This window comes from Oryzias melastigma, linkage group LG24 (assembly GCF_002922805.2).
Source record: "Oryzias melastigma strain HK-1 linkage group LG24, ASM292280v2, whole genome shotgun sequence".
NCBI classification, from domain to species: Eukaryota; Metazoa; Chordata; class Actinopteri; order Beloniformes; family Adrianichthyidae; genus Oryzias; species Oryzias melastigma.
The window spans coordinates 19616778-19644339 of NC_050535.1; the positions used below are offsets into that span (position 1 = coordinate 19616778).

The 27562-nt window shown below is 38.2% G+C and overlaps 1 protein-coding gene across 1 annotated transcript in view; it reads right to left on the reverse strand.

Moving 5' to 3' along the window:
- Positions 1 to 2087: 2087 nt before the first annotated feature.
- Positions 2088 to 27562, reverse strand: part of map3k5 (mitogen-activated protein kinase kinase kinase 5) — an 88803-nt gene continuing 63328 nt past the window's right edge. Inside the window, exons 15-30 of the mRNA XM_024291114.2 lie at positions 23825 to 23958; positions 21595 to 21722; positions 21382 to 21518; positions 21017 to 21122; positions 19274 to 19431; positions 12418 to 12595; positions 9951 to 9968; positions 9473 to 9650; positions 8468 to 8636; positions 8205 to 8390; positions 7787 to 7892; positions 5350 to 5593; positions 5157 to 5269; positions 4846 to 4961; positions 4696 to 4772; positions 2088 to 2920 (exon numbers count right to left, since the gene is read on the reverse strand). Coding sequence (XP_024146882.1) covers positions 2860 to 2920; positions 4696 to 4772; positions 4846 to 4961; positions 5157 to 5269; positions 5350 to 5593; positions 7787 to 7892; positions 8205 to 8390; positions 8468 to 8636; positions 9473 to 9650; positions 9951 to 9968; positions 12418 to 12595; positions 19274 to 19431; positions 21017 to 21122; positions 21382 to 21518; positions 21595 to 21722; positions 23825 to 23958 — 2109 coding nt within the window. The 3' untranslated portion in view covers positions 2088 to 2859. The remainder of the gene's footprint in view (positions 2921 to 4695; positions 4773 to 4845; positions 4962 to 5156; positions 5270 to 5349; positions 5594 to 7786; positions 7893 to 8204; positions 8391 to 8467; positions 8637 to 9472; positions 9651 to 9950; positions 9969 to 12417; positions 12596 to 19273; positions 19432 to 21016; positions 21123 to 21381; positions 21519 to 21594; positions 21723 to 23824; positions 23959 to 27562) is intronic.

Genomic DNA, 27562 nt, shown 5'->3' on the forward strand with positions numbered 1-27562 from the left:
TTATTTTGAAAGCTGACACTACGTGTCTTGATAGCTGCTCTAACATTTTCACGGAACCAAACCATTCCTCTTTTTAGGATTATCCCTAAAATATCCCGTAAAACAAGTAAATTTATCCTGGGAAGAGATTAAAATGAGTACGGGTAATGCAGCGATGTGCGTCTTTAGTAAGTAAAGAGAGTGGGATTACATTTTTTTTTCCTTTAACTTCTTCCCGCCCATTTTTGGACACTATATTCTGCTGCACTTGTTTTTGGTTGTTCTTTTGTTTTCTGTATCCAATGTTCTAAATAGTGTTTAAAATAAACTAAAACACATTTTGAGCATTTCAATCACAGACGTGCCAAAATGTTGAGAAAAGCCAAATCCAAGCCATTTGTTTATAGAATGTTGTTGATAGTGCCCATTGTTTGCAACAATTCATGATAATGATCACAAACTGCAATTGTGAGAAACTTTACAACACGTCTGGAAATGTTTGTTGACATATTGAGAAATTTAGCTAATTTCTTTTTTCATTTAAAAAGTATTGTGTAAAAAGTATAGTTTCTACGGCTCAGAAAAAGTGAAAAAAGGAAAGATAAATTTGTGAACAGAAAGCCACAAACTTAATTCCCGTTCACATTTGTGCTCTAAAAGATTTGTGCAAACTTTTAGCTGAACCTTCAGTTGGAAGTCAGTATAAAATTGCAAATATAATCCCACTTTCAATGTATAATACTGGTGTTAGATTAGTTGAGAGAGTTTAAATTAAAGATAAAATTGTGAAAATGTTCATGTCTGTCTGAGAAATGTATAGATAAAATGTAGTGAGGAGTTTTACAGCATTAAAACAAATATAACTATAGTAAAAAATAAAGGTGACTACTTCGCAGATTTTGCGAGTTGATTTTAAAACGTAACTCCTGCAATAAACAAGAGAACGCTGTACAGAAAAGTTAAATAACAGAACAATTCTTTTAGAGCTTTTTTAAATTAAGAACTTTCCAGAATTTTGGGGACGTGAACCTCATCTGGAGCCTTGAGACAAACCATCAAGTACATGAACTTTAGTGTCCTACAACTGCCTGGAATGAAGGATTCTTACTGACGAGATCTAAAAGGTATAATGAATGTGTACAAGCGGCTCTCAATTAGACCATTTGAGAACATTAGTTTCATCCTTGCCAGAGTACTGATGAGCTTTCACACTGGATCTGAAGAAATGAACCCTGGTGAAAATGCATCTTTAGAGCCATTGACGCCCATCTATGAGGTAAAGATAAACTTAGACATTTTCTTTCACATCTTTAGGATCAATCTTTTTATTTCAACACAAATCAAGATTTAGGATACAAAACAAAACAAACACAATGTTAATATTTACATTCCCCGATTTTTGACATGATTAAAAAAGATAATTTTTGTGAAATTATATTTATTATTATGTATTTTTTTTACTGTTTGAAGAATAAACATGAATAAACAATAGAAACAGAAGATGCTAGATCATTTAAGGCAGGGGTGCTCACACTAGTTTGGCATGCGGGCCACTTTTAGACGACAAGCCCTGAAATGATTTGTCCAAAGTATGTATGTATGTATGTATGTATGTATGTATGTATGTGTGTGTGTGTGTGTGTGTGTGTGTGTATATATATATATATATATATATATATATATATATATATATATATATATATATATATATACACACAGAAAGAGAGATACAAACGTCCCTCTGCGGGTGGTTTCTCCTCCACGCTCGGGTCCTTGGAGAACGACCACCCGCGGAGGGTGAGAGGGACGCTTTTTTAACATACGTTTATGTATATATGTATTGTTTGTGTATATATGTGTGTATATATATATATAAAGTATATATGTATATATATATTAGTATATATATATATATATATGTTTTATATATACTATATATATATATATATATACATATATACTTTATATATATTTATATATATAAAGTATATATGTATATATATATATGTATTATATATACTATATTTATATATATACATATATACTTTATTTATATATACAAATAAAGTATATATGTATTTATATATATAGTATATGTAAAAAATATATATATATATATATATACACACACACACACACACACATATATATATATATATGGTTTATTTTCGATGGCCTGCGAGTCACATTGACGTAATGAGCATCCCTGATTTAGGGTAACATTTTCTATTATTTGCAATACTAAAAAAAACAGACTTGGTCCACTAGTCGTCTATACTCTAAATGTCTATGTATGATGTATACTTTATTCACATAGATTCTTATGTCACAATATTTACAAAAAATATTAGAAATTAAACTTCTTGATTTTACTTGTAAGAGAAAATATGATAAAAATAAACCCAAAAGACATTTAAATAAGTTTCAGTTTTCAGCGGACATGCGCAGACAAAATTCAAGAATTAAATTAATAACATTTAAATAAAGTAGTGATAATAATCTGTCATAAAAAGATCAAAGTCAACTGTAGTTCTTTTGTATCTCAGGCTTTTTTTTTCTTTAGAAAATGATCAGTCTTTTCTGTAAACATCACATTTGGTAAAGACAGAAACAAAAATCTACTTTTAGACCTTTTTTAGGAGTTCATTCTTTCCTGTTTCTATCAAATGTCATTTTAGGCACACCTGTAACAAAAGACTAAGATTAAGCGAGTGGCACTTCTTTGTCCTCCTTTGTTTGTCAAAGTGTTCCAGAGTCATCGATCTGCTGCAGAAAACTTCATTTTGTCCTGAAAACAAAGACTCTGCTTCCTATAAATACTGAGGTAAGAAGGGAATGCTGGGACGTCGGCTTCTCTCTGCAGGTTTTCCATTTAAGGCATCAGGCTGGTTTCTGTCTGTGGTCGCTGATGGCCTTCCAGAGCTTGCACAAGACTCCACCTCTGCAGACAAAGCAGGTTAAAAAAAACAGCTCCACATTATAGTTTTCATAAAAATATTGAATTATTTGGGTCCATAAATTCTTAATTCCCTACAGAAAATATCTAAAATGTTAAAAGTTAAAATAAGAATTTATTTAGTTTTCTTTAAAAAAAATTCCAGATATGTTCACCTCTAGGAGTTGCAGAGGTAAGTTGATCTGCAGCTTTGACAAACTAACATAAGAAATATACATAGTAACAGTTACGTTTTTTTTTTTTTTTTTTTTAAACATTTTTGTCGACTTAGTATAAAATCTATTTAACAAAAAAAAACCCAAAAACCTATTATTCGGGAAAAATAATTTCTCTTCCCCAAATTTTGTGCACAAAAAGCTTAAAAAATGAGCCCTTTTCAATTGTTGGTATTATTGCTAATTAAATGTTTTTCTTACTGCAGTAACATAAACATTTTTCTTTTTTGTATAATACAGGATAAATTCATTGATGTTTTAATGACAGAATAGCATTTTTAATGACATTTTTTTTTCCAAAATTGTGTAATTTAAAGATAAGACAGTTCCAGCAGATTTATATGTTTGATATAACATTCATTAAAGTTGCACTTGCTGGAAAAGGGATTCTATTACGAAACAATGAAGTGGAGAAATACTCACAAGCCAAAAGGCTTTTTCTGTTTTTCAATACAGTGTTTTTCAACCAGGGTGCCGCGGGACTCTAGTGTGTCTTGAGGATGATCCATTTTCACTGATCTAAAAACATTTGCCATCCCAGTGTTTGGTCAAAGTCATCTTTATAAAAAGAACAGCTGGTTTCTAATAATGTCTGGATTGAAGGACAAATTCAGTTTCAGATTTCAGTCACTTTTGAAAAAAAAATAAACGTCTTTAAATAGAAGTGTTAATAAAATAGAAAGAAACAGGATTTAGGTTTAGTGGCCAGCATACACATTTAAACTAGATTAAAACTATGTATTCACCCAAAAAGAAATAATTTGTTAAAGTTATATTTTTGATTAAAAAAAAGGAAAAATGAAAAAAACTTGAATATGTTCACTTTTGTGTAGTTACAGTTGAACATACACATGAATATAATGTTCGTCTTTTTTGTGTAAAATATGTGTACTAAAACAAGCATCAATCATATAATTATTAAAAAATTAAAGTTGTCTGACACAAATATTTATAAAAGTATTTTTGAAAAATCCACTGTTTAGACAGAAAATATTGTTGTTTTTATATTTATTTTATCTGTTATTACTATTATTTTGTAAGATTAAAATATTATGGCATTGAATGAGAGGCAAAAACAAATACCTGGGAAAATTTTCAAGTGATTTAGTTAAAAATTATTATTGAAAACTGTCACAACTTTTATTAGAACATTTAGGAAAATAGCTGCAACTTCCAGGGCTATCTGCCTTAATTATTACAAAAAAACCCAGAGAGATCGTATCAATACAGACTGGAGTTTCTCCTCTTCTACATGTTTGATGTTGGTGTGCTGCAGGATTTTTGCAAAGAAAAACGGATAAAACAAGGTTAAAAAACACTGACATGGAGTGACCACTGGGAGGCAACAAACACTAAAGTGTTAGAAGTTGTATTTCTTTACAGAAAACTAAAAAAAATACTTATAACAGAGAGTTTCTCTAAAAGAATGACAGATATTTTCACCTAATAAAAAAACCTTTTAAAATCTTGTCTCTGAACCCCTAAAACAGTTCGATACACACTCTAAACTCTTCTCCATATCTTCTCCAACAGTGAGTTTGTTACCTCAGGTTGAGGCTCTTCAGATCGTCTCTCGTTACATCATGGAGGACGTTGTTCAGCGTGAATTCCTCGCTCAGTATCTGTGGAAATCGCAGGAGTGGTTTGTTAGTTCTGAACCAAACGGAGGAGTTCTGCACCGCAGCAGAACCTCACCGTGTCTATGGCGTCCTGCTCCAGGCCACAGAGCCTCAGCCAGCTGCTCAGCTCTGGGTCCTCGTGTCTGTCGGAGCGCTGACTACGGAGCTCCTGCTGTACGTCCACGGTGGTTTCTGATGGGAATGGATGACGAGAATCAGTTAGCACAATGAACTTTTGATCAAACATTCACACAGGAAGACACTCGACGGTTAACATCACAGCTGATTCATTCGTTTCCTTAATCTCACAGAAGTGCTTACAGGAGAATCAGCAGCAATGTTTTTTTTGTTCACAGGAACAGGAAGTTGTTTCTAAAAGGTGCTGACCTGCAGACACAGATCTCAGTCTCAGTAGTCTGATCTCCTCCTCTCGCTCCTCCAGCACTTGCTGCAGGATGGCCTGATACTCCCTCTCCTTCTCCAGCAGCTCCTCCAACAGCCTGCATTCATCAGAGGGGAGGAGTTTGAGAATAACGCCAGTGAGAGCGAGGAGCGAGGCGTTGTGTTGAGTTTGGCCTACCTGTTGGTCTCCAGCTTCATCCGGCCCAGCTCCATGCTCACAGAGCGCTGTGCATTGTGGGATTCGTGGGAGACGGTGGAGCTGAGCGTGCTGACGCCGGACGTCGCCACCGTGTCATCGCGGGCGGCGACGGCAGGCGCCCGGCTCTGGTGGGTGGAGCTTCTACCTGGCTCTGCGTCGTCATCGAGGTCGTCCTGATCGGCGGGGTCGCTCTCTGACGCCAGGCTAAAGTGAGGCCTCAGCTCTGAGAACGGACCAGACAGGACAACACCGAAGCACTTCAGTGTGGTTCTTGAGATGCAAACGTACTCTAGTACGGTACACTTCAGTGTGAACACAAGACGTTTTCATAAAGAGATTCCTCACAATCTCTTCTCTCACAAGTTCACAAGAAATTTGATGCATTTAACTCAACTTGCCAGTTTTCCCACAGTCCTGCTTTTTCATTTAGTTTCAGTGAAACAATCATCGAGGGCCCTCTGATTACATGCAAGATGGTGGCAAAGCCGGCGAAATGCCGTTTCTTTTTCTATAGTCAGCTGATCAGAGCCGGCGGATCTCTATAATCGCCTATCAGAGCTGGCGAAATGCAGTTTTCTCTCTATAGTCAGCTATCAGAGCCAGCAAAATGCAGTTTTTTTCTTTATAGTCAGCTGATTAGAGCCAGCAAAATGCTGTCTTTTCTTTATAATCGGCCAATCAGAGCTGGCAAAATGCCATTTTTGCTCTATGAATCAGCTGATCACGTAAGCAGTTATGGTATGTCAAAAGGAAAAAAGGTCAAAAGCTTAAAACGGGGGGTTCCGGTTGAGGACTTACGGCCAACGATTTCGGGACTTGCAGCTATTAATTTTCGAGCCCCATATTTTTTCCCTGTGGCCACATTCTCTTGCCATCATCTGAACAAAAATCTATGACCTCCTGTAACTCTTTAACCTTTCATGGATTCAAAGTAAATCATTTGATTCTGTTGTGGAGAAAGCGGCTTTCCACCGATATGAAAAGCCACTTTTCTCCGGGTCGGAATCATCGGTTTTAAGTTGATCGGTTGAAGAGTTAAGTTACACCAAACGTGATTAAGTTTCAATGTTAAGTTAATGGTACAGATGCAAATTGAGATCCTGCAGCACGATTTGAGTATTGAGTGCAACGCGAAAGTCTGGCAGGAGTACGAATTGAGCGACGCAGCGCGGGGAAAATTTAAGTATTTGAATTTTGGTAGGTCACCGCATTGCATCTGCCAATCAGGAACTCTGCTTTGACCATGTGACGTCTTCAGCGGGTAGAATACTAGTCTAATGTGAGCGTTTACGTCCTGAAATTCCATCTGTTTCCTTAACCCACTGGCTCACGATATTGATGATATGACAATACTGCGATAATTGGTAAAAATCATCTCTAATAACTCGCATTATATAGAAGAACATTTTTTTTCTAGAAAAATATATATCCCCCATTAATTTTTTCAGTGATATTTGATATGATATTTGATATTTTGGCACACCCCTAGTTGACAGAGGTCATCCCGGCTACTGTTGGGTGATACACCCTGGACAGTGTTTAGAGCCACTTTTATTTTGACTAAATCGGGCTGTATAAACCTGTGACATCCTTGTTTACTCATCAGTTAGCATTTGCAGAAATATTCATTTCTTGTCCATCAATAAATGCTGCAATCCCTCAAAGAGATCGGATAATTTTAATCCATAATCGAGGAAGGTCTGATGTATTCTGTGCTGTATAGGATGAAGGAGGTATCAGACTGCTAATGTCAGTCATCGGGTTTAAATCATTGCCTTTTTTATGAGAATTGGACTGAGTAAGAGTGACATCATCCACAAGAAAAATCTATTATTACAGACTCAAGGCCCAAATAACAAGACTATAAAAACAAATATGGTCTCCTTCCAGCTTCCCCCATTTTATAGCTACACGGACGCCGCCATGTTGGAACCAGACGAGAAAATTTGTCAAACGTTGAACATGAGACCACATACTTTTATTGTGGTATTTGATTGGTCTGTTTATAACTTGAATAACCTGCACAATAAAAAAAATATAAATAATAAAAAAATTAAGAATTATCAAGATATCAGATCAAGAATAGTTATTCTGACAAAAAGAATGACTAAATAATAGCTGTTTATTTCTCTGTAGAAGTCTTTGGGATTTTCATTTCTTGGAACCAGTTCCTGTTTGGAAGGTGAAGGAGGAGTCACTCGGTCCAGTTCTCTTTATATAGTCAATGGATATATAACTCAGTTCTGTCCAATAAAATAAAGTTTAGGAAGCAAAAACAGCTGAAGAATAAAAGGCTAAAACAGAAATACTGTCAAAAGTAAAAAACTATTTTTATGGTATTTCTGTCTGACTCGTCATACGCTCTTTATCAAACACTTCTCTTCTTTCTGCAGCTGGGGGGAGTCTGCCGACATACCTGGCACCAGGATGGTGATGGCCGTCTGCACCGCCTTGCGGATGATGTTGTCCAGAGCGAACATCCAGTGAGGCTTGATGTTGTGGTTTCTCAGCACTTTGTTGACCTGAACACAGACAGACGTTCAGAAGCATCCTCTCTGCAGATCTGTTCCTGCTCTCTCTCACAGACGGCCAAAAGGAGGCGCCAGAGACTACATCTGGGATTATGTAACAGGAACATGACAGCAGCTACTTTCTGCTGTGTGGCTTCATCTGAGGCGGAGGAGGCGCAGAGGATCTCCTCTTTCGGGAGGATTTTACAGACGTTTCCTCAGATCTCCTGGAGGTGTTCACATGCGCTCTAACTCGTGCAACGAGATCCTTGCATTCTCCTAGAGTTCCGAGGTGTTGGAGTGAAAGTCTGCTGGTAGACTTACAGCATCCTGGAAGCTGAAGAGCGCCACCTGCAGCTGACTGATGGCGGCGCTGTCGAAGTCCAGCTCCAGCTTCAGCAGAGACAGGGTGCTGGCGATGATCTTCCGGTCGGCCATGCGGACAAAGTCAGCCAGGCTGGACACCAGGGTGGAGACGTGCTGAGGCCTCAGCTTCAGCTCCTCACAGCCCTGCAGAGGAGAGGAGGCGGCGTGAGGAGAGGAGGTGGGAGGGCCGCTCCTGCCGTCAGCTCGAGGCTGGAACCGACCTGCGCCAGCGCCTCCATCAGGTTGGCCACCACTTTGTCCTGGTCCTCCGTCATGATGCGGTGCAGCGTGGCTCGCCTCTCGCTGTCCTTCCGAAGCATGAAGAAGCCGGAGTCCTTCTCATCCGGAGACGGAGGAGCGCTGTGGTCCTCAAAGTTCTCCACCGGAATGCTGGGAAAAAAACCCCCCAAAACTTTAATTTACCTTCAATCGGGAATCGATTTAAAAAAATTACTAATTAATCGCAAATCTGGAAAAAATTGATCGCGATTAATCGCAATAAAAAAATTTTTGTTATCATCTGCAAATAATAATATGAAATCACATGCAAAATTGTACATTTAAAACACTTATTTTTAACCCATTGGAACCTGAGGTTTGAAAGTCTATTTTTTTTTTTTTATTTACTTCAGTATTTTCAATTTGAAAGACTACCTGGTTTCTTATTTGGTATCATTTTAATCAGTATAACCCCTCTTATGTGACACTACCGTTATTTTGTCAGTTTTTCATGTTATATTCACACACTAAACCTCAAAAATGTTTAACAACATAGAATGAAAGTTTTAGGTGATGTAGAAAATACGCTAAGAGGGCCACAAACTCCCTGCTCAAGGGAGGGAAAGAGGGGGCGGGGTTGCTCTGTGGTATAAAGTCCCACTTACAATTTATAGAGACAAATTTCCAAGATGCTCCTGCCGCTCTTCAGAAACTATGTCCTAGAAAACACTAAGATTTTTTTTTTATAATTGTAATTAAAAAAAGAACTCTGGGAACACTTTAACAGTAGATCAAAAGATGATCAGAGTAGGACTTTGAACACTACTTTTTAATTATTTAATTATCAAACTTTGAGAAGACTCGTTCCTACTGATAGAAGAGTCTGTTGGGTTTCTTTTTGGTCTTAAAAGGGTGTGAGTGCCCCCTGTCAGTCTAAATGAGCTAATTGGATTGTTTTCTTTACCAAAAAAAAAAAAGAAAGTCAAAAGACGTCCAGCTAGTTGCACCTGAGAAAGAGCGATCGAGGTCCCTTGACGTCCTTCTCGCTGTAGCACTTGACGCTGGGCTTGAAGATGAAGGGGTTGCTGTTGAGGTCGTTGTCAGGGGAGACGGAGCCGTACTCGCTGCTGCTGCTGGTGTCCTCCACCACCACCGGCACGGGGAGGGAGATGCTGCGGAGGTACTCTGCACCAGACATGACGCCGCTTAGAGCTCCAGCGTGGAAAAAGTCGGCTGGACTAATTCATCAGAAATGATGCAACTTGAATTTAGCGGCAGCCCCCAGCGCCAGTGCTTCAGTGACAGGGAGCATGTGTTTGTGTAACATCTATTTTGAGTTCTTGGAGGTGGGGGGGGCAGTGAGAGAGACATGTAAACTGTGGCCCACATCGTTAGCAAAGCAGGCAGCTGTTTTCATAAAATGACAGCCAGTTTACGAAACAAACCAAGCAGAGATAAATGAATGTAGAAGGTAGAAATACTCACCAGAGCCGGCAGACTGAGCTGTAGAGGGAGGGGGGGGCAGACATGTTAGAGAAACTGGGAGGAAAACATTTCTAAGAAAGTCTGCCCGGTAACACAACAGGTGTACAAACATAACAAGAGAATCTTAGATCTGCAGCCCAGTCTCAGTAAAATGCGTACATATGCCACGATTTGGGAAATACCGTGTATGATATACGCCAAAACCGGTTTTTGCGTGCATATAATACGCGCGGTCCTAAACGTGTCAAAGTCTGTTTTCCAGGTTTGACACGTCCCCTGGTGGAGGCGTGAGCATCACAGACAGCCCCACAAACGAACAATTTGCTTTTCTAACCCTAACCATAACCGTAATCCTAACCTTAACCGGGAACGACGTCATTTAGAAAAGAGCCGGAGGATTTCTGACCACGTGACCAAAACGAAACCTAAAAACTCGTGTATATTGTACGCCGGCGCAACCTATTCTCTACCATTGCGTATCATATGCACGCAAAAACCGTGTTTGGCGTATATTATACACGGTATTTCAGAGTGCAAAGTCGTGGCATATGTACGCATTTTACTGCGACCGGGTTGAATTATCATAAACAATTTAGGGACTATAATGAAATACAGAATACAAGATACAATCATTGTAATATAATCTGTTAAAATGTCACCTTTCATTATTAAATATGTCATGTTGGCACCGTTTTAGTATATTTGTGTAAACACTACTCTATAGCAGAAAACCAAACTGTATTTTTTTTTTATTTTATAACTAAGGCTGCCACGATTAATCACAATGTTGACAATTATAGATAGTTGACTAATTTAATAGTCATATAGTCGTTCATTTTAAATCTCAAAACAATGGTGGTTGTTTCTAATGCCATGTCTGCCATTGTCTTTGAAACTCAACATTTCAAGGCTATTTTGGGGTTTAGCTAGATTTCAGGTACATGCTAGCCGTTTTGGCTAATTTAGACTTTTTAAAAAAGTTTTTAGGCTGTTTTGGAGTTTACAGTGAATACTTCAGCTACGTGCTAGCTGTTTTTTTATTTTTTATTTTGCCTTTTTTTTGTCTTTTAGTCTGTTTTGGAGTTAAGCTAAAATTTCAGCAACATCTTAGCTGTTTTGGTTAATTTTGGCTTATTTCAGTTTTTTTGGCTATTTTGGAGCTTAGCTAATATTTTAGGTATATGCCAGCTATTTTGGCTAATTATTATTTTTTTTTTCCAGTATTTTACGCTAATTCAGGTCCGTGGTGATGTCACATGAAGTTCAAGGAAGACTCTGGTACCATAACAACACGCTTAACAACAAGAGCTTGACAGTGGGAAACATAAAAAATAAAATAAAGACAAAAGTATTTTTTACTGTCTTAATTGCTAATTTTCTCACCGGGCAGAGCTAGAGCCATCCCAAGTGCACATGACCAAAATGGCTCACTAACATTCTGCTTGCGTGCACGCATCATCCGTGCCCGAGGGAGCAGCTCACGCACGTGGAAGTAGTCAGTCTCTTGCGTGGACTTTTTCTGCTCGCGATCCCAGACCAGCGCGCAAGAGTAGAAAGCACTCGAGAGGGTCTGATTTGTCCATGCGAATGTTTGATACGTGCGCGGACTTATTTCTGCGTGGAGTTTTGGCATAGATTAAACGCCGTATGATTAATCGACCAATCGAAAAATAAGCAGTGATTAGTCGACTATGAAAATAATCATTTGAAGCAGCCCCAATTATAACATAGTAATGTGTTTTTAAAGACCCACTGCGATGAAAATGTCGTTTTAAATATGTTGTTGTGGCATTTCTTTCATGATGTGTATATATTGTGTATATATATATATATATATATATAAGAGCTTTATATAAAAGAGAATTGAAATAAAATTGCATGTCAAAGTTTTTATTTAAATTGTCATGAATCAGAAGCAGACAAAATTTTTTGGGAAAAAGCTACTAAAGACCAATAGCTAACCTGCTCCACTCCATTCTGATCCACTTCAATCCATGAACGTCCAGGTCTGCATCGGACTAAACTGTTCAACTGACGGCTCCAATATTGCTCTCATTTTTTGTTGCACCGCTAATGTTAGGTGGTGGTTGTGAGGGGCTGTAAGCTAGTGGGAGAAGTGTAAACAGAGAGCTCTCAGCTATGGGGGCGGGGTTTCTCTCTGCCAATAGTCCCGCCCTAAGCTCAGAGGTAAATTTCTAGTGAAATATTGCCGCTCTGCAGAAACTATGTCCCAGAAAACAACAGTTTATTTAAACTTCAACACAATGATAATGAAAGATCACTGGGAACAGATTAAAACTAGATGAAAAGTGATTGTAGTGGGACTTTAAGGATAAATTGTATTATGATTTCAAGTATTTTATGTTTTATATCACTATAAATAATAGTGATAATTAGGAAACTGTGGTTTCCCTGCCTGTTGCCTTAAATGTAGAAGAGATATCTGGAGGTGTTGAGGAGCATCTACCTGTGAGGCTGTTCTTGCTCTTCTTCCTGCGGCTGGTGACTGTGAGGAACTCATCGGTGAGCAGATCAAAAGCCGTGGCCCTCCGGTCCGGATCGGGCTCAAAGCAGCGCAGGATGAAGGCCTTGGCCTCCAGGGACATGGACTCTGGAATCTCTGGGTGGATCTTAAACATCCCCACCTGCGGGTGAAGCGCAAACAGTAAGAAATCAATCAGGGAGAAACATTTTTTTGACTCGTCATCGCTCAGTCAGGACTTCCCAGCTCAGTTTAGAGTAGTTGGAAGATTTCCAGAAATTCCAGTCAATAATCCTGAGGAATGCTGGTGTTTGGGCCTGAGACATTCCACAGGCATGACTGCAGATCCTATCAGGGGGATTTTGCGTGTAAGATGTCTCTCAGTGATCTCCCTCAAAGGGCAGAAACTGCATGAGATCATGGCTGAGATGGAAACGTGAAGACTGTAATTGTTGTGGAGAGATTCCTTTTGTCGTTCATGTCAACAAGGCCACACAAACTTCGTCTGCTCCGTGTCTTTAATCCCCCAGAAGACCCGATAAGACTTTAACGTATTGATTTTTCTCTGGTGAATCATTGTCTTAATCTTTATTTGAAGTTTCCTCATTACTGAGAAGCAGTCCGTTTTGCACCACAATCAGTTATTATGACTTAAATATTAACTTTTCTCAGGTTATTTATTTTTGACTTATCTTGTGGTTTTATTTTATAAGTACTTTAATTGTTTTTCTTAATTGGACGTACTAAACTGAAACGTTAAACCTATGAGGTGGAAGGAATGCCGGTTTTCATCATTGCTGTGAACAGCAGTTTTATATATTTATTTATGAATTAGCATATTAGCTAAAGTGTTCAGCCGGTTCTATCAGCTGAGCTGTTGGTGTGTTCTTCTACCGCTGTTTTTTGTCCTTTCGATACGAGGAATCACGTCCTTACAGAATCATCAACAGAAGAGCTAGCCTCCTGCTCAGCTGCTTAGAGACAGCAGAATAATGCAGCTGACAGGACTGCAGTACTGCGATGTAGTGACGACCTGAAGGTCAGACCTGTTTGTTCCGGATCATAAAGCAGATCACGCCAGTCAGGCGACTCATCACTTCCTGTCCAGGCTGATAAAGTTTGTGCAGGAGCCAACAAAGACTTGAAGAGATGCATTTGGTCACACTTTCATTCTTTTGGATGTTTGTCCAAAACCACAGAGACCTTTGTTTGTAAGCAGAGGTGGAGCCGTCAACTAAAATACGTAAATCTCAGGTTTGGTTCCCGCCTTGCCAGCCCATCTGTCAAAGTGTCCTAGAAGAAGACGGTGACCCCTACATTACGCCGGGTAGTCTTAGGTTGGCACCAGAGTTCATGAATGTATATGAATGTGTGTGCATGGGTGAATGAGACCGTGACTTTAAAGCACTTTGGGCCTCACAGCACGGTAGTAAAGCGCTCTACAAGTACACGTTATTCACCATTTTTGTGTCAACATCCAAGAAAAAGTACAGATACAAACTAGACCAAATCCTAGGGTTTTAGGTTTGATTTATTTAATTTGGAACACAAAGTTGAACTCATTTTATGTTATTTAAAATTTTATTCATGTTGGCAACAAAATACTCCCCAATAAATACTGAAGGTTATCTAAATTCAAATTGATGTGAAATTTATAACATACATTTCGAAATGCAGTTGCTTTATTAAGAGCAATGCAGTGAGTTACTTTTCCTGGAAACTAGTTTCTCTTACTAAATATTCATTTATTAACCAACTCAATTAACTTTGGATGAAGTAATAAGCAACTATAACTAGATAGATGGAATTACCCATGGTAATGCTAGTGGCAATGCTGTAAGCTGAATGTGGCTATAGAAAATGTAGAAATTTTTTTTCAAAGAATGGGCTAAATTCAAAATTAGCTTAAAAACTGGAATAATGTCTAAATTAGCCAAAACAGCTAGCATGTTGCTAAAATAAAAGCCAATCTATAAATTATGCAAAAAACACTGGAAAAATGTCTAATTTTGCTAAAACAGTTAGCATAATGCTAAAACATTAGCTTAATTTCAAAGTAGCCTAAAAACTGGAGAAATGTCTTCGTTTCCAAATCTTTAGCTCAAAGCTAAAATATTAGCTAATACTTTATTATAATTGCTAAAACATTAGCTAAAATGTTACTTTTAAGCTTAAATATTTGATAATAGCATAATGCTAAAATATTAACTAAACTCTAATTTAGCCTAAAAAACTGGAATAATGTCTAAATTAGCCAAAAACAGCTAGCATGTTGCTAAAATAAAAGCCAAACTCTAAATTAGCTTGAAAAACTGGATACATGACTGAGTTAGCCAAAACATTTAGCATAATGCTAAAATATATCTAAAGTCCAAATTATCCTAAAACACTGGAAAAAATGTCTAATTTTACCAAAACAGCTAGCATAATGCTAAAATATTAGCTAAATTTCAATTTCGCCTAAAAACTGGAGAAATGTCTGAGTTTGCTAAAATTTAGCATAAAGTTAAAATATTGGCTAATATTTTAGCATAATTGCTAAAATATTAGCCAATATGGACATTAACCTTAAGGGTTAGGGCTAGTATTAAGCTTAAATACTAGCTATTATTTTAGCATAATTGCTAAAATATTAGCTAACATTTTAGCATAAAGCTTAAATACTAGCTATTATTTTAGCATAAAGCTTAAATATTAGCTAACATTTTAGCATAAAGCTTAAATATTAGCTAATATTTTAGCATAATGCTAAAGTATCAACTAAATTCTAATTTAGCCTAAAAAACTGGAAAAATGTCTAAATGAGCCAAAAACAGCTAGCATGTTGCTAAAATAAAAGCTGAACTCCAAATTATCCTAAAAACCCAGTAGTTGCTGAAATATTTAAAGTTTGAATGGTTTACCTTCCTGAAAATATGCGGAAGTTCACAAATGTCAAAGTTCTCAACGTTTTTGAAGGATTTGAGCAATTTCTCTGAAGTATTCACACTGTAAAGCATTCACAGAATTCCCACAATGCTGCAAAGCATCAAACAATTACTTTTAAAGTAAGATTTAACACTGCCTGGAAAGATTCTTTTTATTCTGAGACAGCTTCAGTTATGAAATGGTGCTTTATAAATAACCTGAACTGATGTGAGTTTACTGGAATAGGTGAATCAAAGCATTCACATAAAGGTTTCTCTGAACATTTTATAGCCATAATAAAAGGATTTTTCCATTTTTAGCAGGTGAATTGTAGCAGTGAGAGTGAAGCTTCACAGTTTGAACACTCCTCAGCTTTAATCAGATGAAGGACAGACCTGTTTTAGAATAAAGTATCTGCATCACCATAAATCTGTCTCAGACGGTCAGAAAACGACCACGACGGTCATGATGGGATGTTTTCTCTAAACAGTTCAGGGAGGTTTTACCTTCTGATCATTTTTTATCAGGTTGCCTTTATCAGTGACACTTGATAGTTTGTGCTTAATAAACGTGCGCACGTGTTAACAGGTGTGGCCCGTCACGTGTGTGCTCTAAAAGATGACTCAGCACGCAGTAACCGGAGGTCACCGACACAAAGCAGAGGCCACCCGGGACCAGACTGGATCTCTGCGTCCTTTTTCCACGTTGTCTGACATTTGATCCACATTCACAGGATGTCCGCGTGCAGCGGCGCTCCCGAGCGTCTTCAACTCCCGACTGACGCACAGGCGTATGCCGAGCGAGCTGTTCCAGTGATCAAGCGTGTGTTTGTGTTCAAACAGCTGCAGTGAGTCTGTGCGGGGCTCCGTCACACAAAGGTGTTTACACAAGGCAGGGAGCTGGACACCAGAGGTGTGATCAGCTGAGATTATGACAACGAGCTCAGTAAACGCACAAGAGCTTCCAACACAACTGCTGATCACATTGTTGTGTTTGTAAAGGAATAAATGAATGACTCCCGGTTCAAACCACAGCAGTTCAGATCTCAGGTTTCAAGTATCAGGCAGACAGGAGGCTCCGCCCACCAGCACAATAGCATGAAAACAAAACCTCACCTGTAAGTCAGATTTTAAAACAACCTGAAGAACGACTGAGAGTTCAGGAATTTATGATTCCAGGTGTTTTTTCATTGTTCAATCAGAATCTGGTGGAGGCAGCTTGAGGTGGGACGGTAATACCTAATGCAGGGGTCTGCAACCTGCAGAGCCACATCTTTAATCTCTCCATCGTGGCTCTCTGGCTGAAGAAAAATAAAATAATAATTTTAAAATATTTGGAGATTAGCTATAATTTTAGCAACATACTAACATTTTTGGCTAATTTGTTATTTACTATTGGGGTTTTTAGGCTAATTTAGAGTTTAGCTTCTATTTTAGACTATTTTTGACTAATTTAGTTTACTGGGGAATTTTATGCAGTGGGGTTTAGCTAGTAATTTAGCAACGTGCTGATGTTTTAAGCTAATTTGTCATCTACTGAAGTTTTTTGGGATAATTTAGAATTTAGCTTCTGTTTTAGAACCAGGCTAACTTTTATGACTAATTTAGTTTACTAAGGAATTTTAGGCCATTTAGGAGTTCAGCTAGCAACTTAACGAGCTAGCTATTTTAATTTTTTATGCTAACTTGGAGTTAAGCTAATATTTTAGCAATATGCTAACATATTTGGCTAATTTGTTATCTACTAGATTTTTTAGGGTAATTTAGAGTCTAGCTTTTATTTTAGCAACATGCTAACATTTTTGGCTGATTTAACTTACTGAGGAATTTTATGCTAATTTGGAGTTCAGCTAGTACCGTATTTTCCGGACTATAAGTCGTGCTTTTTTTCATAGATTTTCCAAGGGTGCGACTTATACTCAGGAGCGACTTATATGTGATTTTGTTAGACATAAATAGGCTCATATATTTGTTATTTTCCCCACTTAAACCGGTTGCCTTTTGGGGGTTGTTTCCCAATAACAACCACTAGAGGGCACTGTAGGTTTGTGTATCAGTATCTACTGCTGTCAGCTGACAGAAACGCAGAAGAAGAAGTTATGTTCAAAACAAACGTTCCTGATAATCTAATCATTCTCCTCATGGATGTTATGATGTTTTTCTCATTTGCATCAAGACATTATTATTATTGTTTTTATTTTTCTCTTCCTGGGCTAATGTGGGACAACAAGCCATCAAACTGGGTTATAAACAGACAGAAGAGCAGCTAAAAACTGTCATTTAGATGCAGCTCCTGCAGGCTAGAAGGTAACCATCGCCTTAAAAAAAAGACAAAAAACTGCTGTCCTGAACCCAGAATGGAGAGATGATTATAGATGCTTTTGAGGAGTTCTTTAAAATAAATAACTTAACCTCTCAACATCATCCGTACCTTCTGTGTTTTTTAAACGAGATAAACAGCCAAAGCCTCCATCATGTAGCAATAGGCTAAAAACTTCAGACAGCTTCTCCAATGAGTGTCTAGTTTATGAACACATTTTTGGACAAGTATTGAGCATTAAATTAGACGCACATCAAAAGATTCAGCGGACTCGAATTTGACGCATGAATCGCATTTGATGTCAAATACAACGTTACGTCGGGCTTGTTGAATTTGTTCATAAATGTTGGACTATTTTCTTAAAAGTGCGACTTATACTCCGGTGCGACTTATAGTCCGGAAAATACGGTAATTAGGGAAGGAGCTAGCTTTTTTGCTAATTTGGCCTCTACTAAAGGTAAAAGGTAAAAACGTAAAAAAAAAAAAAAAATCCTTTTTATATTTTTTGATTTTCTTCATGACAAAAAATAGAGATAATTTATTTATTTATTTTATAAAAAGGGAAAAGATGGTCAAGAATGCAAATCTAAATTTCTTAAAGGCTAAAGTGAGACTACGCGGCTCCTTCTAGGTTTAGATCAGTAGAAAACGAGCCCAAAGGGCTCTTTTACTGTTAAAGGTCACCGACCCCTGATCTAATGCTATAGTTGACTCCGCCCACCTCAAAGATGTGAAGAAATGAGTGATTGAGAAAGCACTTTTACTGGGTACCTGCCATTTAAAACTGGCTGTAAGAAAAACGACAAGAGAAGACGGAGAGCAGTTGGCGCTCTAGCAGAAGCGCCTGTCGACTGTCGCGGAAAAATGCACATCCGGTGTGAATTGCAGGAGGATGCCGCGTGAACTCCACTCCGTGGCGCTTTCGCGTCCAATGTGGACCTAGCGTTATATGCTGGAGGCACAACATGAACGAGATTCATTGATAGGCGTCTAAAGCCAATCAGGATGCAGAACACAGCGCCATCTATTACAAAAAAAACCCCCTAAAATCTATGAAACTAGACCACATAAAGTAACCTGAAACATGCGGAGGGAACACTCAACATAAACTCTTTTTCAGTGTAGTGTCTTTCCAGTTTGAAGCCAACAGGAAAACTGGTCTTTGCTATAACCAGTCTCTAGTGGTCATTTAAAGAACTGCAACATTGGAAATTCTAGTTATTCTAGGTACTTGGGAATGAAATACAGCGGCTTCAACTCTCTTAAAAGAAACATACATTTGAGTGAGAATTGAGGTGTTTTTACATTTTTTTTTAAATTGCAAGCTCTTCAACAACAGTTCTTTTCAGTTATTCTTTTCTAAAACCGTTCTGATTTATATGAATAGGTAAATTGGATATGAACTACGAAATCTTGCACAAAAAGTTCTAAAAAAATGCTTGATTGAGCTGAAAATTTTTGTTTGAAAGATTAGACGAGCATTAATAAACAAGTGGAGTTTGGCTATGAAACATGACCTACAGAAAAAAGTGAAAAAGAGGCTGTTTTTGGTTTTCTATTAGACGTACTTTGCCAGTTTCATCTGTGGTTCAGAATCGAAAACATCAAGTCTCACCTTGAACATCGCGGCTTGTGGCTCTCCCAGCTCGTAGAACGGAGGTCTCCCAGTCGCCATTTCTATGATGGTGCAGCCCAGGGACCAGATGTCTGCTGGTTTGCCGTATCCTCGGGGGCCCTTGTCTATAATTTCAGGAGCCATGTACTGCAATGTCCCTGGAAAACAAGGTGGCTTCCATAAAAGTTTTGATCTGGTTCTTGACTTTCTCTTTCTCCAGACTTTCTAAAGATTGAAGAATTAAGTTCTAGTGGTCAGATGTTCAAGTCAGACTTGGGCCCCTTTGTGGTTATATAGCTGAGTACTAGGGCCTTGCCCACTGGATGAAGGTTCATCACACCCCTCGGAAACCCATATAGAACCCCCACTTCTGGACTTCAATGAAAATGCTTTGTGTGTGTTTTTAACCTATTTTTGTGGCATTTCTCTAACTGTGGAGGACATATAAAGAAAATTCAGAATAAAATTGCATTTTTTTATATTTCTTTACTCAAATTGTGAATCAGGAGTAGACAAAAAATGCAAATGGAAAAAGAAAGTCGTTTTTGCATACAAACTATGATTGGGGGGGCCACCAATTTTAAGTCAAGTTTAGATTTTTGGGTCAAAAATTAAACTTATTATATCAATAATTGATTCATAAAAATATAGATCGATTAAGTACATAAAGCTTTAGTCTGCTAGCTTGATGCTAATGTTCAATATAATTTCCCATTGGACGGCTAATGCTAACACTCGGTCGACCTAAACATACATTGCTGACTAAATAAACATCTTGATAAACTCACATGTATACATTTTTTAAACTCTTTTAAGTAACCATTTGTGGTTTAAAACACAGTTTTTTGCTTGAATTTTCTTCTTCTTCTGGAAAAAAGTGTACTTCTATAGCGCAATCACCACCTAGTGTCCAAACTGAAATGTCCTTCAGGAGAAGCAGAACAATGTTTACAATGTCAATGATCTGAACATTTTAGTTAGAACTTTTTGGCTTCTTGGTATAAATGTGTAAACTCAAAATTAAATTGAATTGAAGAATCGAAAAAAAATCAGAATTGTTTGATCCAGACTTGTGAATCGAATCAAATCATTTCCGGTAATCATTATCGATACCCAGCCCTAGCAGCAACTGTTTTGCTCAGATCATCTGTGGAAAAGAAGAGTGGAAATACTCCCACAGACTTGAACTTATGACACACTTCCTGGAAATGACAGATCAGGTTAGAAGGAGGTTTTGTAAGCAACAGCTAAGAGTCTGAGCGATGTCAGCTAATCCCCTCACCCTCTAAAGTGTTCAGATCTGCTGTGAAAGGACTCCATTGTTCTAAGAATAACTGGCCGACTGCTCACACGCCGCATTAAGTCGCCTAAAAACAGCAGCTGATGCATTTATAGCAGCCAGGGATTGGCCTGCTTTACTGAAAACTGTCAGGGTAAGTCCCCGTCCGGTCCAATCAGCCGGCGGCCGGTTTCACTGGTGAGGTGAACTGGATTTCTGCCAAACCCAGCGTCTGTGAACAGTCAGCTCTTTCAGTGGCGTCACATGTGGGCTGAGCGGGGGCTGAACTGACAAAGGGGACGCCACTAAACAGCGCTTTCTTTGTATGTCCCCCTAAATTACAGCGGCTCCTGGGCGCAGTTTGTTCTCAGGTCAGTGACAGGTCTATTTCAGGGTGTGGCAGGGATTTGACAGATCGATTTAAAGGGTTTGTTTGAACAGAGGAGGAGGAGGAGAGCCAGTACCTGTAAAGGTTTCAGTGCAGGGGTTGATTCCAGCCAACCTCTTGGAGGTGCCAAAGTCTGAGATCTTCAGGACGCCGCTGTACGTGTTGATGAGGACGTTATCACCCTGCAGATCACAGAGACGCCAGTGAATACATACAAGTTCATCAACAAGTCACAGACGCTGCTAAGACGGGACTTGACTCAGTGAATCAGACTCGGAGAATCCTGCAGAGATCACATCCACCAATGACGGAGCTGCTCGGGTATTTCAGTGACTGCAAAGATGATAATCTGCAGTTTCAGGAGAACCTTCACGTTCACCCCCATATGTTCTCCAGCAGCCCGAGGCAGAAAGAATTCACCAGATGACAGTCGGGCTTCACCTTGATGTCTCGATGTGCTATCTGGTTGTCATGCAGGTATTTGAGGCCCTCCAGTATCTGTCGGGTGTAGAAGCCGATGGTGGGCTCGTTGTTCTTCAGAGGACCCCACTTGGACCTCAGGAGAGCGGACAGACTGCCTGCACACACAAAAGGATAAATAAGTAATAGATCTTATGCATTCCTGATGTGGTAGACAAAGTGTGAAAGACTCGCCTCCAGGAACCTGCTCCATGAAGATCTTAATGAAACCGTTCTCACTGATGGAGCCCAGGTACTGCACGATGTTCTTGTGCTTCAGGTGTTTGTGGAGGGCAATCTCCTCGTGGAGCGGCTGGGAGTACCTGCACCAAGACAAAACAACTCAGGCTTCAACGGCTTTTCCTTCTTTGGATTTCCCTTTTTCCTTAAAAAAAATCCTCCTAAAACGCAAAACCTAAATCCCATCATTTACTGTACTAATCATCTATATTATGCATTTTTATAGTTTTTTTTTTTTTTGCTAAAAGACAAACATGATTCAAACCAATAAATTTGGGATGAATTCTCTCAAGCAATAAAAATCTGCAATCTTTAAAAGAGTTGTAAAAGATGTTTAAAAAAGATCTTAATTTCTGTTTCACAAACAGACTTTTTTATGTTTGTTTGTCTAACATGTACTTGGTCATGGGTTATACTGTTCTTTCCTCTTAAAAATGTTTCTTCCTTTTAACCCAATAGTTTTATTTGTAAATGATATATTTATGTTTTCTGCTATTTATTGAATTTTATTGCTATTTTTAGACAAATCCTGTTACTTCTTAATGACTAATATATGTATTACCACTTTTAGAGTATACACGTGTACATGCATAAATATTTTATATGTTTGACTCTTTTGGGTGGAGGCCTTGAATAAGCCATTTGGGTTTTTTCCTCACCCTGCACTGTACTTGACTTTCTTTTTATTAATTCTTGTTGTGTATTTTATTTATGCTAAACAATAAAAAAAAAAAAATACTTTTGAATTTCTTTCCATTAGATCTTTTTAGTATTTAATGTTTCCTTTGAAAAAATACCATAAATACATTTTAAAAAATGTGAGTTTCAATTTCAAAAAATGTTTTTTTTTTAAAGTTATTTTTTTGGTTTCTGTTTGTTTAATTTTGGGAGAAAAAAGATCGCCTTAATACAACAAGTCACTTTTAAGTCCCTTTATTTTTTTGTTTCTGTTCAAAGGTAACTTGGCCAAAAGGTTCACAGAATCAAACGCTGTCAGTTCTTACACCCTAAGCTTGCCGATTGTTTCTTGACAGGCTGAACTCTGAACCACCTGTTCAAACTGTTCAAATCAAAATTAAAATCTTCATGAAGTTTTTTGCTCATAGCAACCATTAACTTTTTTTCATGTCTGAGGCTAATAAACAACTCTGCACATGTTTACGTCTTTCTTTCAAAGTAAATGTTTGAGCTTCCCTAGCAACCAAGGTTTAATGGCCTCATCAGCAAGTCTTCTATGATAAGGAGTGACGAGTCAAATCGCTCTGAAAGGAACAGGCTTTTATTTAATGAGGAATGGAATTTTTTTCTTCGCCATGAGTGAGTTGTGGACAAAGGCGCCATCTGGAAACCATTTCATGATTTTTTTTTTTTAAAGTCGTGGAAAAACCTTAAATGAAAGGACTAAAAACGTCTTTCAGAGCATCCAGAGAGCTTCAGAATTTGACAGAAGATGGCAGTCTCATTAAAAAAAGGATACGAGACTAACGATGAAATGGTTTTGGCAGATTTATTGATTAAAATGTTAAGATGGCGATTCTATGACAGGGCGGAGCCTCTTTTTTTCCCCAATTCTGAGCCAATTTATGAGAGTTTATTCAAAGTTCAGGGCATTTTTTTCCATTTAGGGATTATTTATAATTAGTAGGATTTTATATTTCAATAATATAAGTTTTGCCTTCACTCTGACAATTAGAATGATGATAATTTGCTGCTTAAAGAGCTGAATAAATATCTTGAGCTGCGTGCTGCTTGTAAATGGGTTGGTTGTGAGGCTGATTTGTGTTTAGAAACATGGTTCATTCAAAACAAAACAAAAAAGGATGCAAAAACTGAGCAAATCTTCTCCATCCTAACATCTCAGAGCCTTTATCTATAATTCAGCAGGACTTCCTCTTCTTGCAGCAGTGGAGTGGCGATTGGCTTTCTGATGTGATTAGCAGAACAAAGCTTAGAATAGGAACCGCAGCGCCGGAGAGGAAGAGCAGCGACTGAGTTGATTGATGGTTAGTAAGTGGCCAAATTTGCCAGAGTACCGGAACACGGAGGTACTAATAAATCCTGTCTTTTCTTTTCCAAATCAGAAACATCAGCTCCTGCACTAACATCTGTTTGTCAAACCAATGTTTCACAAAACAATTCATCTTAAAAGTTTGGGAGACAGGAGAATAGGGAGGGTTTTTCCGACCTGCTGTCTCTCTCTGGGATTTCTTTGATGGCCAGTCGGACCTGGTTGCTCAGGTCTCTTCCGGCGTACACAACTCCAAATGTGCCTTTACCCAGAATCACCCTCTCTCCATGTTCGTCATACTCGTAGTCATACTGCAAAAACAAAACAATCACAAGAAAATACTCAAAAGTAGCAATAGTTATGACCAGTAGTAAAAACATACTAGTAAGTTTTTTTGAAAATTACAAAACATATACACACATATACATATATACATACACACACATATATATATATATATATATATATATATAAATATATATATACACATATACAGGTATGTATATACAGTGTTGGGACTAACGCCGTTTAAGTATAACGGCGTTACTAACGGCGTTATAAATCAAGTAATTTAGTAATCTAACTAATTACTTTCATCCTCGCTGTAACGCCGTTATAGTTACTTCGTGTAAATCGCGGCGCGTTACTTCAAAGTTTGATGATCTTGCTGGAGCTGGGCGCTTCGCACCCGAAAGTTGCTTGTGTTGCGCGCCCCAAGTTGCATCAAGATACATGAGAAAATCCGGTTTCTTTTCAAAATATAACCAGTTTTTCACAATAAAATGCCATGATTGACAAATGTGATCATGTTTTTGTGTCTAAACAGGCGGTAGACACGGATATAAACATACAATCACAACACAAACGTGCGCGCGCGTGAGCAGACTCCGGAGCGAGTGGGCGGGGCTGCGGGATTTTGGGAGAGAAAAAAGAGATGCAGAGAGCTGCTCCTCTTAGCAGAAATATGGGTTAATAATTGTAGTTTATTAATTTATTATTGTTTTGCACTTTCAGTTTTTTAAGCCATTTTGTTTAATTATAGTTGTAGGTAAGATACTTGAAGTATGTTAATAGTTGAAACGTTTACCTTTTTTGTGTGAAGTTACATTTTTTATATACCACTTGTTGCAGTGTTTTGTGTGATAATTCTGACAAATAAATATTGAAAATTCTTTCCCTAAACCCTCTCTCATGTGTATCCTAAACTTAGACAATATGACTCCATTGGAAAACTATACCAGTATACTATTGTCAGTTATCATCTATTATTGAATGTAAATTATTTTTTTTATTTGTAACGCAGGAAAAAATACAAAATATTACCATATTTAAAGAGTAATTTAAAACGAGTTACTTTTCCAAGTAACTAATTACTTTGAAGATGCAGTAATTGAGTTACTAACTCAATTACTTTTTGGGAGAAGTAACTAGTAACTATAACTAATTACTTTTTTGAAGTGAGATGCCCAACACTGTGTATATATTACATACACACATACAAATATATCGCAGGTTTAGCGAACCCCAACCCGCGCATGTGGCGGGGGTCAGTTTATGGGCGTATTGAAGAGAAAGGCTCAGAGACGACTAAAGGAAATAACAAAAAAAGAGCACAGCTCCCAGGAAGAAGTCGGAAGGGAAAAAGTCATAAAGTTACATCATCATCCATGACTGTTGTCACGGTTGATTGGTCAAAGTTGCATTAAAATTGGGGGTAAAATTAAAAGTTACAAGGTGCGCAACAAATTGCGGGATTTGCTAGAATTTGCGTTAATACCTGCGTTCGCAACATTGCGAAATCCTGGAGGGTCTGATATATTTATTTACACAAATATATATATATATATATATATATATATATATATATATATATATATATATATATATTTATGTGTGTGTGTGTGTCACTAGAAAGATGCTACAAGAACGCGTTAAAAACCCTGAAAACACCGTTTCCATTGCAGTGGATCTTCAAAGACAAAATAGAGATGAAGAAAAAGCATAAATCTTGCTTAAGAACATGGCTGCACAGCTTTTGCCACACTTCATGGAGGTCTGGCAGCAGATCATTTCATCTCAATGGCAGCTTCTTCGTGTTTCGTTTTGCACGTCTTCTGATAGTTTTTGCAAATTTCACACCCAAATTTGTCAACTGGCAGAAGTTCTTATGGCAGACTTCAGCATTCTAGCCAAACCATTAGCTGCATTCCTTTCATAAGCATTTGATCTGAAAGGCCTCTTCAGATTTCTTGACATTTCTTACAGTCTGTAGCTCTGTAAATAGCAGAAATAATCATGAAAACCATGGAGACAGAAGGTTTTCATTTCATCGAATTATTATACCCAGAGACATAGTTTTTTTCTAATTCAATTTATTTTAGAAACCAGTATGGTATGTTTCTTATTTCTTATGAATATATCAAGGATACAGGAACACCTTAAATTTACTTTTCTTTAGAGACGTTTTAAATTGCACAAAAAAAGGGAAAAAATCAGGTGGAGTTCCTCAAAGTTCTTTTGTGGGACCCCTGCTTTTACTATTAATATGTTTTCATTATATCAGATTATAATATTGAAATAAGTTTATATGTAAATGAGAATTTGATTTAGACATAACCAGGAGATGTGACTATAAACCTTTAACCACCAGGAGAAGTGGAGTTCATTCTCTTGCCCAAGGATACTTTGACAAATGGGAGGGCGGGAACCGATCCTGCGATCTTTCGATCAGAGGTTGATCACTTTACTTCTGCATCACAGCTGTCCAGACAAGAACCCTTTATTTCTAAGGCTCAACACCCCACACAAAGAGAGAGGAGCTAAGAGCAAGTCCAGGTCCCTGCACCCAAGGAAGAGCTCTGATCAGGCGCTGACAGGACCGAGGCAGCCCGACCACACCGATTGCCTCTGTTGGGATCCAAACCTGCCGAGCCCCCGTACCTTTAGTGGACCCCACCACCACCACAAACAGGCCCCCAGGTTAGGGTTAACCAGCCACCCCGCCCCCTCCAGATGTCACAGCATGGAAGGTGTTTTTACTTTCTTCTTAACGAGCAGAGTTTACCGTTGAGGCGAGTCATGGGTTTTTAGGTTGATTGTCAAGGAAAAACACTTGCGATTGCAGATCAGCTGTCGGTTCAAGCACAGCTGGAGGCTCAAGTGTACAAAAATCCTTCTGAACGCTGCCACGCTGGGCCCAAAACGGCGCCGCAGCATTTGGTGTAATTAGCTTTTCTTTGACGTCTGCTCTGCTGGGAAGCCAGGTGACGATGACAGCAGGTGTCGGTGCTGTCACAAAGCCCACAAGCCAAAAGAAGAGAAAAACAGGCCACATCCAAGCAGGCGGTGGCTCATTTAGGAGAGCTTAAAGGAAACTTTCGCTGTTCTGTTAACTGTCATGAACTGGAAAAGAAAAGCTGCATGAGAAATTAGAGGAAACTTGCAAAAGTGGCTCTGAAAATCCAGTTTTTCTGTGAAGATTAACCCTTTGCATGACAAAGACCAAGCATCAGATCTCAAACGGTTACGGTTAAAACATGGTTTTGAGGTTTTTCTGCAACAGTTTTGATGGAAAAACCAACAATGCATCATATTTCCTGTGACCTTTGAGAGAAGAAGGAAATGCGGAAACACAACAGGATGCAACCAAACAATACAGACCAACAATCTAGAGTGCCTTATAGACGGATTACTGCTGATGCAAACAAGGGAAGGTGCTATTGTGTCGGACTGTGTTGTTTCTTGTGTTACTAACAAGGATTCAAATGAGCGTAGTCGCAGTAACGTTTATTTTAGTGGTATCACTCTGTTCTTTTACGTTTTGCAAAAAGAACTAGAAAAATTGCATTTCCTGCGGAAATACGTTTGATTGCAGTTTTGCAGAAGGTGTTTTCTTTTATTGCTTTATTGCATAAG